This window comes from Tupaia chinensis, unplaced genomic scaffold (assembly GCF_000334495.1).
Source record: "Tupaia chinensis unplaced genomic scaffold, TupChi_1.0 Scaffold000222_1, whole genome shotgun sequence".
NCBI lineage: Eukaryota > Metazoa > Chordata > Mammalia > Scandentia > Tupaiidae > Tupaia > Tupaia belangeri.
The window spans coordinates 1,726,800-1,739,533 of NW_006159697.1; the positions used below are offsets into that span (position 1 = coordinate 1,726,800).

General features: G+C 46.1%; 1 protein-coding gene across 1 annotated transcript in view; it reads left to right on the forward strand.

Annotated features, from left to right (window-relative positions):
• ANOS1 (anosmin 1) overlaps positions 1-12,734 on the forward strand; it is a 322,949-nt gene that overhangs the window by 295,524 nt on the left and 14,691 nt on the right. The window contains exon 10 of the mRNA XM_027771540.1: positions 2,425-2,571. Within this exon, the coding sequence (XP_027627341.1) occupies positions 2,425-2,571 (147 nt within the window). The remainder of the gene's footprint in view (positions 1-2,424; positions 2,572-12,734) is intronic.

A 12,734-nucleotide genomic window follows, 5' to 3' on the forward strand; every position in this document is an offset into this window, starting at 1 on the left:
GGGGTCAGGGTCTTTTTCTAGAGGAGCTCCAGGTTGAGTTGGGGGAGCAAGTTACAAGGAAAAAAAATAAATAGATAAATAAATAAAGGAGCTATAAACAGGATTGTGTTTCAGCTTTCATTGGGAAATCTTCACCAAGGTCAGTTTATGGGAAGTTTTAATGGACAACGTAAACTTCGCTTCCCAGGAGGGACGGCCACGCCACAATCCCTTCTCCTCTATTCTCCTCTTGGGATTTTGTGCACACATGTGCACGTGCCCAGCATGAGTTTTAAGCTGCCGGATCCGGGACTTGAACTGTTCTATGTGAGAGTCTAGCAACATAACCATTACACCATCTGCTGGTCCCCAGAATACATTTTTTTTTAATTAATGAATTTATTTCTTCTGAGAGACAGAGAGAGAAAGAGAGAGAGAGAGAGAGAAATAGGCGCCCTCAGGAAGGTCCTCATGCCATGATCCACGCTCTCACTCAGACCTGCCCAGACATGGGAGGTGTGCCCAGGGAGGAATCAGGATGTGAACGCAGCATCTTCCCCATGTGACTCCAATTGGATACCCCTGTACCACCACCTGATCCCTGAATACCTCTTTAAGTAAACAACAGGAGGATAAACGTTTACATTACAGATGGAAAAAAGGGGCCACTGAGTGGCATGGTGGTTGAGGTGCTGGACTCCCACATGGTTGGCCACAGTTCAAGTCCAGGACCCAGCGGCTTGAAACTCACGCCAGGCACATGTGCGTGCCTGCCCAACATCCCAGGAGGAGGTTGGAGGAGAGGGGATTGTGGTATGACCATCCCTCGTGGGGGGTGATTTCTCACTGTCTCTCTGTCTTTCTCTCCAGATAGTACATGTGCCCTATAGCAAACATCTCTGGAGGGAAAAAAAAAAAAAAACAGAGATGGAAAATAAAAATAATGAACACATGTACATATTTTGATATCATCTTTCCTAAAGTGCCCTCGTTTACTCACAAATGTCATCTGCCATTGTAGTAACTGGCCTGTGGCTCATTTCACCAGGAAGGCGGGGCCACTTTTTGCAAGGGCTGCAATAGTGCCTTACTGCATGCGTGCCGTCTGCTGTTAGGGGTCTCCAGGAGAGCCCTCCACTGTGTGCTCTAATTATTTCCAGGCAATTTTTTTTTTTTTTTTTTTTTTTTGGTTTCAAGAGCTCCTCATCTACAAAAGTGTGAGCACCAGCTCAGTGTCTGGTGCTTGGAAAGTGCTCATAAATACCTCCAGAAATACCGAGTGAACAAATGTATTCTTACGTTCTGTTCCTTAAGCAAGTGTATTGTTACCGCTGCGTTTCATTTCATTTATTATTATTAATATTATTATTTTACTCTTTCACTTGAGCCTGTGTCCAAACATGGGCATCTGCAGTGATTTCAGCAACACTGAGGCTGGTGGTCAGGGCTGCGATGCAGGCTGGCCTCGCCTCCTGGGCCCGTGCAGCGTGTGCTCCGAGCTGACAGAGTTGCACCATGCTTCTGTTGCGGGCTTTGCACTGCCACTGGTGTGCAGTGCTCGGACTTCCGTGGAGACCTGTCTATGGTTTTCGTGAAATGATATTTTAATACTGCTTATTTCCCCCATAAAGATAAAACACTTTTCTACCATAGGAAATACTATTGGGTCATCAGAAAATCACGACACATTTTTGCAGAGAAAAATACCTGACCACTGTTCCCACGACTCCATATTTTTTCTTCTTTTTTTTTTTTTTTAAGATTTATTTATTTTTAATTTTATTTATTATTTTTCTTTCATGTTGACCAGAGGCAGACAGACAGAAAGGGAGAATAAGAAAGCTAGCTGCCAGGTTCAAGACTCGAACTGTGGTTAGCCATGTGGGAGTCCAGCGCCTCAAGACCTGCACCACCTGCTATTCCCCCCCCCACATATTTATTCTTATTCCTTAGATAGGAGCATCTTTCAAGGTGATGAATATGGTGTACTAATTACCAATTACAATTGTGGGGACTACATGTAGTATACTTGTAGGTACCCCAACACATTTAGAAGAGGGAGTTCCTTAACTGGAGCATGAAGACTATGCAATTCCTCCACCTTTTAGTTTCAAAAAACAGACACTGAAACCCAGCTGCAGTAGAGTGTGCTGGAGGGTCCGCTCTGCAGGCAGGGACCACACGGGAGGCCCACCCGCTCTAAAAGCTGGGGACTGTAGCATGCAGCAGTAATCCCGGCCACTCAGGCACTGAGGCAGAAGAAGACCCTGTCTAAAGCATGTGCATGCACATGCACACGCATACACACATACAACAGAAACAGCCACCACCACCCAAAAGCAGGTGCTGACTCGGAATAACAGGATGAAATGAAATACTTGGGATTCATCTCAGGTTATAGAATTCTTTTGAACATCTACACTGGGCTGTTGTACTTCCTTGTAGAGGAACAGCTTGGAAAAGCTCGGAAAGGTGTGATTCCAATGCAGCCCCCTTTCCAAAGACGACGAAGCACCCGCCCGCTGGAAATCGGAGCTCCGTTCTTCCAAGACGGTCAACTGCAAGTCAAGGTCTACTGGAAAAAGACCGAAGGTATGTCATGCTTTTCACTTGTCCCTTACTGACTTGACACAGCACAGTGACAGAATGACAGAGCAATACCTGTAAAAAAGTCAAGGGCAGGCTGGCAGGTGGTGTGGTGGCTAAGATCCGGGACTCCCACATGGCCGACAGCAGTTCCAGTCCTGGACCTGGTGGCTTGCTTTCTCACTCTCTGTTTCTCTCTGGTCAAGTTAAAAGCACATAACAGTAAAGTCAGAACAGTATTGCACGCTCAGTATGGTATTGAACTTAAGGCAAATGGTAGCTGAGCGAAATGGGGAGATTAATGTCTCTGTACTGACTGACACGCATGGCATTCCCTTTTGAAAAAGCAATGTAATACACTGTAAAGTTATATGCGATCCAGTGTAATATAAACAAGATTATGATGACAATAAAAAAAATAATTTTTTTAAAAAGCTATTTTTTTTTAACAAGTTTTTGCATTAGGGAGCATGCACTCACCAGAGAGAAAGAGAGAGAGACAGAGATAGAGACAGTAAGAGAGAAAGTGAGACATCATCCCCCCCAAGGGGGGATGGCCATGCCACAATCCCTTCCCCTCCATTCTCCTCATGGGATCTTGGTCATGCACGTACACACGTCCAGTGTGATGTTCAAGACACCAGGGCCGAGACTCGAACCAGTCAGCCGTGTGGCCTGGACCTGGTGGCTTGCTTTCTCACTCTCTGTTTCTCTCTGGTCAAGTTAAAAGCACATAACAGTAAAGTCAGAACAGTATTGCACGCTCAGTATGGTATTGAACTTAAGGCAAATGGTAGCTGAGCGAAATGGGGAGATTAATGTCTCTGTACTGACTGACACGCATGGCATTCCCTTTTGAAAAAGCAATGTAATACACTGTAAAGTTATATGCGATCCAGTGTAATATAAACAAGATTATGATGACAATAAAAAAAATAATTTTTTTAAAAAGCTATTTTTTTTTAACAAGTTTTTGCATTAGGGAGCATGCACTCACCAGAGAGAAAGAGAGAGAGACAGAGATAGAGACAGTAAGAGAGAAAGTGAGACATCATCCCCCCCAAGGGGGGATGGCCATGCCACAATCCCTTCCCCTCCATTCTCCTCATGGGATCTTGGTCATGCACGTACACACGTCCAGTGTGATGTTCAAGACACCAGGGCCGAGACTCGAACCAGTCAGCCGTGTGGGAGTCTAGTGACATAACCACTATACCATCTGCTTGCCCCCCAGAAGCTCTTTTGTATTAAAGCTTGGCTGAGTTGATATTGATTTCTAGGATTCTACATTGCATTTTGAAACTAATTTGCCAGAGGGTATGTGTGCTCACTGCTGAGGAAAAGAGAGATAAAGCTAGAAAGCATACCCATGGGGCATTGTCATACTGCAATCCCTTCTCCTCCGCTTCTCCCTCCTTTGGGGATTTGGGGCATGCATGTACCTGTGCCCAGCATGTTTTTCAAGCACCGGGTCTAGGACTTGAACCACAGAGTCAGCCATGTGGGATCCAGCTGCCTTAACCACCAGGTCACTAGGGCTGGCCCTCTCTATCACATTTTGAAATACTGAATTGTTTAAGTTTCTTTTCATTTCAAGGATGTCGGTCTGTGTTCCCATCTTTCCTAGAAGGCTGACTTTCAATCTGAAACGCTCAAAATATTCATTATTAGGAGCTATATTTTTTGTTCTAAATTATTTTATGGGGAGAAAAAAATACCCATAATATAATTTGAAAAATAGAAAAAAAGTCACCTATCATCTCAATATCACTTCCTGAAAGCAACATTTCGGTGGGTTTTCTTTCAACGGTTGTATTTGCATGTGTTTCTTCCAGCTGGTGTGTGTGTACTTGTGCGTATGTGTGTGCATGTACATACGTGTCTGCAGTTAGCCTGGGAGAGTCAGCCACCTTATCCACCATGCCACTGACTGGCCCAACCTTTCTTTTTGTTTTTGGAGAGGTTTTTGCTATAGGGCACGTGTGCTCGCCAGACGGACAGAGAGAGACAGAGAGATAGAAAATGAGAAATCACCCCCCAGGGGGGATGGCCATGCCGCAATCCCTTCTCCTCCATTCTCCTCTCGGGATCTTGGGCACGCACGCACACGCGCCCGGCGTGAGTTTAAACCACCGGGTCCGGGACTCGAACCGTGCTGGACTACGTGGGAATCCAGCGACATAGCCATTACGCTAACTGCTGGTCCCGACCCACCATTCTTTATGGTTGGCCACAACGTTGATTTCTAAGATATAATTGAAGTGAAATATGTCTCTACAGAGAATATCGTGTGCAGAGGCGGTCACACGATATTCTGACCATGGAAGCTCTCCAGCAACACCATGCGATTATAGCGTGGCTGCTTATTCAGGATGAAGAGGCTCACTCCGTAGCTTTCCTGATGTGTCATATATATATGTGTATACATTTATTTTTTGGTGGATTTTTCTTACACCCTGAGTTTGGTTCCTGCCATTTCCGCTTGCGTGCTCTCTAAGCAGTCGTACGGAACATTTCTTTGAAGTGAAGGGCAGAGCTTGGAGGACTGTCTAGATTCCCTCCACCAGGAAGGTGGGAATGCAGAATCGGGTATTTTGCTTCTGCTTTGTTTGTGAGATCCTTCCAAGGAGTGTGGAATGCAAAAGGAACGTGCATGAAAATACCCAGACGGACAACTCATGCCTCTGTCACGCACTTCAAGCCTTTGACGAAGATGACAGAACCTAAAACCAAGCACAGTGTAATTTCCCTCCGCTAATCTTGCCTCTGAAAGCTAGTGGCAAGATCTTTTGTTTTTTAACTAAGGTGATAAAAGAAATATAGAACAAAAGAGAGGAAAGAAAGGTCCGATTTTTCTTTTAAATTAATCCTTTAGATAGTCAGTAAGCATTACCAATATTAATAATTTCTTCCAGGATACATTCATATGTATTTATATAGCAGGGATTATTTCTCAGCAGCACATATAGAATTGCTTCAGTGTTAAAAACAATTGCCCAGGGGACCAGCAGTTAGCGTAATGGCTATGTCGCTGGACTCCCATGTAGTCGACCATGGTTCGCGTCCCGGACCCAGTGGCTTAAAACACACTGGGAGCGTGTGCGTGCGTGCCCAAGATCCCGAGAGGAGAATGGAGGAGAAGGGATTGCGGCGTGGCCATCCCTCCTGGGGGGTGATTTCTCGCTTTCTGTCTCTCTCTGTCTGGCGAGTGCACGTGCCCTATAGCAAAAACCTCTCCAAAAAAAGAAAGAAAAAAAAGAAAAACAATTGCCCATTATTCTTTGAACAAAGACAGTGTAATTTATTTAAACAACACTGTAAAGATCATGGTGACAGTGACAATTTCAATATTTTTCTGATTAAAAAACATTATCATGAAGATTCGATATACATAATGTAAGCTTGCAGTTACTGAAATATTTTGTAAAATATTGTCCCAAAACATTCAAATATAAGAGAAAGTAGAAGGAATAATCCAGCCAGAATCTTTGTGCCCACCACTGATCAAAAAAATAAATAAATACGTTAATGATACAGCTTAAACCGTGCACAGTCCTACCGAATTACACACCTCATATCTGAGATGAGGGACAGTGTAATTATTCCTGGAACATATATTTCAGAGCTGTTTGTACTTTTGCTTTTTGAGGACCTTCCTGTTCATAACCTTTGCCCATTTTACATTATATTGTCAGTCTTTCTTATTAATTCCAGGGACGCTTTACACATTAGTGGAATGAACTCTCTTTTTAAAATTAATTATTTTTTATTTTTAAATTAATGATTGATTGAATTTTGTGATCATTATTATTCAGCTTGCTCCAGGGCATGTGTGTTCACCAGAGACAGAGAGAAAGAGAGTGAGAAAGCAAGCCACCAGGTCTGGGACTACCACGGTTGGCCACGTGGGAGTTGTGCCCCAATCACCATGCCACCTGCTGGCCCCTAAATCAATTTATTTTTAAAAGTATGACTTCTTTTATATATCTGTAGTAATGATTTTTAGGAGAGTATATTAAAATACGTGTCATGCAACAATGTGAAGCTGTAAACATTAGAATGAGCTTAGGTATCAATGAGTGCAATTTTCATTTATTTTTTAGCTTATTTTGTAAATATGTTCGGATTGTCTACTTTATAACAGGCATTGTGTTGAAGGGTGGGGATGTGAGTTATTTAAGAGAGTAGAGTTATTTAAGAGAGATTATAAGAGCGTCCACACTGTGTACTGTCTGAACTGTCATTCTTGTCAAAGTGAAAGGAGGCATTCTTGAACTTTATTCCCCCACACAGACATAAATTGTGACTTTCCCGAGAAAACCAGGATTCACACTCACCTAGATATTAAGAAAGACTTGGTTGATGGAGACCAGTACTTAGCATAAGGGCTATGTCGCTGGACTCCCATGTAGTTGACTGCAGTTCGAGTCCCGGACCTGGTGGCTTAAACTCACACCAGGCGCTTGTGCGTGTGTGCCCAAGATCCCGAGAGGAGAGTGGAGGAGAAGGGATTGCTTCTGCTTTGTTTGTGAGATCCTTCCAAGGAGTGTGGAATGCAAAAGGAACCGTACAGGGTGATTTCTCACTTTCTGTCTTTCTGTCTCTCTGTCTCTGTCTTTCTGGGGAGCGCAAGCGCCCTATAGCAAAACCCTCTCCAAAAAGACAAAGAAAGACTTGGCTGAAGGGAAGTTCGAGAGGGAGCCTTGAACTTGCAGCTTGAATGACTACTGAAGTGAGCCTTGACTTACCAAGACTGTGAACAACAGAATGACTGCATGTCCTGGGAGGGGGACGATGTGGTGTGTTGAATGTCCAGGAAGAGTCCCCTCGGCAGTCCAGAAGGCACGCCTAGAGCTCCGAAGTGACCAGGCCAGGCTAGGGACATGGCCCAATGGCAGGTGATGGGTGAGGAAAGTTGGGGGAACATGGGGGCTCTGCTAGGCAGTTCATGTTGGTAGCCCTACAAGAAACAAGCAGAGCATGAACTAAAAGCGCCGTGCCGGGGAGGTAGCAGAGCTGTGTGGGAGACAGCAGCAAGTGAGCAGAACTGGGGTGTGGTCTGCTCTCTCTGCCATCAGAGTCCCAGAGGAGCCAGGCTCTAGCTAGGGTTTTTACATTTTTCTGAAAAGCCTTTTTCCTTACGCTGTTTCTATCCCCATTTCCCTTTTCATTTTGGACTTGAAAAGCAAATGAACATGTAAATCACAGTGGAGCTCCTTATGGTAAACACCCACAGTGGAAGGAGCCTAGAGAGCTTTGGGGAGCCCGAAGTGGAACCCGGCAGACGGAGTGGGATCTGCACTCAGCCCACCTTTCCCCGCTTTGAGAATCCCTTTGTGCTTTCACCATGTGACCTGCGGAATCTCACACCAGAGGTTCCCTACACATTTATAAAACACGTGCATGGCTTGCATTTATAAAACACGTGCAGGGCTTGCTTGGTAGACTAGAGCTTCAGGGAGCCAGATCCCACATAGCCAGCTGTGGTTCAAATCCCGGCCCCAACAGATTGAAAAACACACCAAAGAAGCTTTAATTTTGTATTATTTATTACGATGTAGCCTATCATTTCATGGGGAAATGAACTTAAATCAACGTCAGTATGAACCGTCTCAAACGAACCGTCTCAAATGAACGGTTATAATAGTGAATGCCTGGAAGAGGACAAGTACTTTTAACAGTGAATTTCTACAAAAATATTATTGTAAAATAAATACTGCACTTAGCTAATCGTGTTAGTAATTTCGTTCTTTTCTGTTAGCAGCAGTTCATAGTTTTCTTGGTTTTTAGTTTTTCTTTTTTTTGGTTTTATTTATTTATTTATTTTTATGCTATCGGTTGTGTGCTCACCAAGAAAGACACAGATAGATAGGAAGTGAGGGAGGAGAATGAAGGAGAAGGGATCGCGGCGGGTCCAGGACGTGAACTGTGGTAGACTACATGGGAGTCCAGCGACTCTCTCTCTCTTTCTGCAGCGAGTACAAGCACCCGAGAGCAAAAATAAAATACAATAACAAGCTTTGAGGAAAGCTTTTTTAAATCTAAGTTTAGCATTTTTCTTGGTCACATTGCTGTGGGTTCTGCATCCCAGCGTCGCTGAGCCGGGGTCATTGGCACGTGGGGAAACCTCCAGACACGAACCCAGGACTTCACAGGTGGCTTCAGCATAGCAGGGCACTGTGTCACTGCTGTGACCCCATGGCTGGCTCCCTTGAGTCACTCCTGGTAGTCCCATCGTGAGAGAACACTTAGGTTGTAAAATACGTGAGCTTTCCTTAAGACGCCCAGGTCCTGAGGGGCAGCCCAGTCTGGCCACGGAACTGTGTTACGGTCAACCGGAATCGGCCGCGTGCTGTCGGCCAAAGCGTGCCAGTCACACTCGATTCTCGTCTCAGGACTCTGACAGTGGCTAGTATTCCCCACGGATAAACCAAGATGCCAGATACTGCAGCCAATACTCTCCTCGTTAAATCCAAGTGGGTGAGAACGAAACAGGAGGGATGTCATTCTTCAGTGCGCTGGGACCATTTCCAGTGCTTTGAAAGCTCAGGTGGCCAGTGGTGGTCCTATCTACAATATATGCGTCACCACAGGCAGCTCTGTGGGCCAGTGCTGGCTCGGAACGGCCTTCCCACGGCTCTCTGCACCGCCAGGGCCCACTGCCAAAGCCCCTTCCCACCCTGACTCGTACGTGGGCTTCTGGCTGACCGCGGTGGTGCGGCAGTAATGGAGCGCTCCCCGATGTCGAGGTCACATGGGACACAGACTCGGGGGTGATCATGAGGACCTTGATGGGGGTGCATCTCTCTCCTTCACGGAAGGAAGAAACAAATGATTGCTTTTTTTTGGAGAGGTTTTAGCTATAGGGTGCATGCGCTCGCCAGACAGACAGAGAGAGAGAGAGAGAGACAGAAAGTGAGAAATCACCCCCCAGGGGGATGGCCACGCCGCAATCCTTCCTCCTCCATTCTCCTCTCAGGATCTTGGGCACGCACACACACGCGCCCGGTGTGAGTTTAAGCCACCAGGTCCGGAACTCAAACTGTGGTTGACCACATGGGAGTTCAGCAACATAGCCATTATACTAACTGCTGGTTCCGATTTTTTTTTTTTAAGTGAGCTTCTCTGTGAGACACATCACCTCCCTTGTATAAAATCAAAACCCTCGTCAATATGCCCCCTCGCAACCCACACCTTCTGTATTGATCCATAGACGTCAGAGCTTCTAAGCCCACAGTATCTGATGCACATATTTTGTTTAATCTGTCCAGCCCAGTTTTGTTTGTTTGTTTCTTTGTTTGTTTGGGAGCTATAGGGCGCATGCGCTCGCCAGACAGACAGAGACAGACAGAGAGACAGAAAGCGAGAAGTCACCCGCCGGGGAGGAAGGCCACACCGCGATCCCGTCTCCTCCATTCTCCCCTTGGGATCTTGCGCACGCACGCACACGCGCCCGGCGTGAGTTTAAGCACCACGTCTGGGACTTGAACTGTGGTCGACTACATGGGAGTCCAGTGACAGAGCCATTATGCCAACTGCTGGTCCCCCATCTAGCCCTGTTAAAAGGTAAGGTTCAAGAGGGTAGCTCTTTCCATAAAGAATATGGATTCACTCATGACCCTTATAGCTAATGTTCAATTATTATTATGACAAAACAAAACCAAAAACAGCACTAGCCTGTGGCCCTGTGGTTACTGGAGCCAGATCCCACATGACTCACCAAACGGTTCGAGCTTCCGACCTGGCAGCTTGGGAAACATGCCAGGCATGTGTGCATACATGCACAAAATCCCTAAAGGAGGACCAGGAGAAGAGGGGGTCGTGGCATGATGGGGCCCCCCTGGGGAGGTATTCCCTTCCCCACTCCGTCTCTCACTCGCTCTCTGTCTCTGGTGAGCACATACACCCTCCGACAAATTAAAAGCACAAACTACAAACAACAAACAAGCCCTCGATGTCGTCCTTGTAAACAAGTAAACCTTCTATAAATGGTCTCCCTTTCAGCCATGTGCTCTCTTTGTATCCGTGTACTTTCTCCGGTTGGAAGTTTTTCTTTTCTGGTTCCAAAGGGCTCTAAGCGAGTCTGAAATGAACTCGATTTCATCAAAGAGTTTTCCCCTCTGAAAAGCCCCATCAAACGCTTGGCCTGACCGCTCAGGACGAGATGTTAATCACCAGCAAAGCGGTGCCATTTCACATCCCTTGGACACACGGCTGATTAAGAAACCAGACACTGTCAAGACCTCTTTTCCCACACTCAATCATTTTGCCTTTTTTTCTCACTTTCTGGTCCAAAAGAAGGCATGGAAAGTATGTGCTACACTTGAGACTGTTTTAAGGGTCCATGCTCCTGCCTGTGTCGGAGAGTGCTGCGCCTCATGTCAGCTGGGATGAGACACACGGAGATGCGAGGAAGCTTCCCAGGTCTCCCGACCCCTGCAATGGCCACAGACATCTAACAGGAAATGCATGTAAAACACAACTCTCCCAGCCTCAGAGAAGCATTTGTTCTCACCTGGGTTCCATGATTATCATGTTGGTTTAAAAATGTGGGATCTAGGACCAGCAGTTAGAGTAATGGCTATGTCGCTGGACTCCCACATAGTCGACCACGGTTCGAGTCCCAGACCCCGTGGCTTAAACTCATGCCAGGTGCGTATGTGTGCGAGCCCAAGATCCCAAGAGGAGAATGGAGGAGAAGGGATTGCGGGATGACCATCTTCCCTGGGAGGTGATTTCTTGCTTCCTATCTCTCTCTCTCTCTCTCTGTCTGTTTGGCGAGCCCACGCACCCTATAGCAAGAACCTGGAGCCCCCGCACCCTATGAGAAAAACCTGGCCAAAAAAAAAAAAAAAATGTGGGATCTGGGACCATCAGGTGGCATGGTAGTTAAGCCACTAGACTCCCATATGGCCGATAGCAGTTCGAGTCCCAGACCTGGTGGCTTGCTTTCTCACATTCCCTCTCTCTCTCTCTCATGTGTATTAAAATAATAGTAACAGTAATAATAATAATAATAATAAATAAAATTAAATAATTATTTTTAAAAAGTGGGATCCAGGGGCCGGTACATGGTGTAGCAGTTATGTTGCTGAACTCACACACGGCGGACCACAGTTTAAGTCCCAGACCCTATGGCCTGAAACTCACACCAGGTGCGTGTGCGTGCGTGCCCAAGGTCCTGAGAGGAGAAAGGAGGAGGAGGGATTGCGGTGTGGTCACCCCCCAGTGGGTGATTCCTCACTTTCCATCTCGTTGTCTCTGTCTGTTTCTGGCTCTCTGGCACATGCACATGCCCTAGGGCAAAAATCTCTAAAAAATGTAAAATAAATAAAAATAAAAAGTGGTATCGATAGGCACCTGGTGATTCTCTCTTTCCACAGCAGTTTCGGGGCTGCCCTATGTGTTAGCCACTCTTGTTGGGCTTTCTTACCGTGACAAGCATAGTCAGGTTATCCTCAAGATATCTTTGGGATCGTTTTCTCTTACTGCATTAATGATCTTCTTCTGCTTGGTACTTACATTTCGACACAGGTTTTTGGGTCAGAAGTGTATTACTTTTCTTCCTTTCCTCTTTTTAAAAAGTGCAATTTGTTTATTTTTTTTCTTGAGACAGAGAAAGAGAGAGAGAGAGAGAGAGACGCAGGGACAGAAACAGAGAGAGCAGGACCCGCGTGGGAGTGCACTATTCATTCTTTTCTTTGTTTTTTAAGAGAGATTTTCCTAAGCGCGTGTGTGCTCACTGGAGAGACAGACAGAGAGATAGAAAACTAGAAATCACCCCCCCGGGGGGATGGCCATGGCACAATCCCTTCTCCTCCATTCTCCTCTTGGGACTTCGGGCATGCATGCATATGTGCCCGGTGTGAGTTTAAGCCGTCGGGTCTGGGACTCGAACCACAGTTGACTACGTGGGAGTCCAGGAATGTAATCATCACACCATTCGCTGGTCTCGATCTCCCTCTAGTCTTAGCCAGCCTAGATTAAGGGGACTTGCACCTGGTGCCCTAGGCGGTCTCAGGATATGAACCCAGGACCTTTCCCATGTGGGTTCAGGTATGTACGTGTTGTGCCACCACCAGGCCCCTTTCCTACTTCCCTCCTGACAGTTAACAACCAAAGACACAAAGTGCACATGCAGCCTTGGGCCCGCCTCTGCTGTTGTTCAT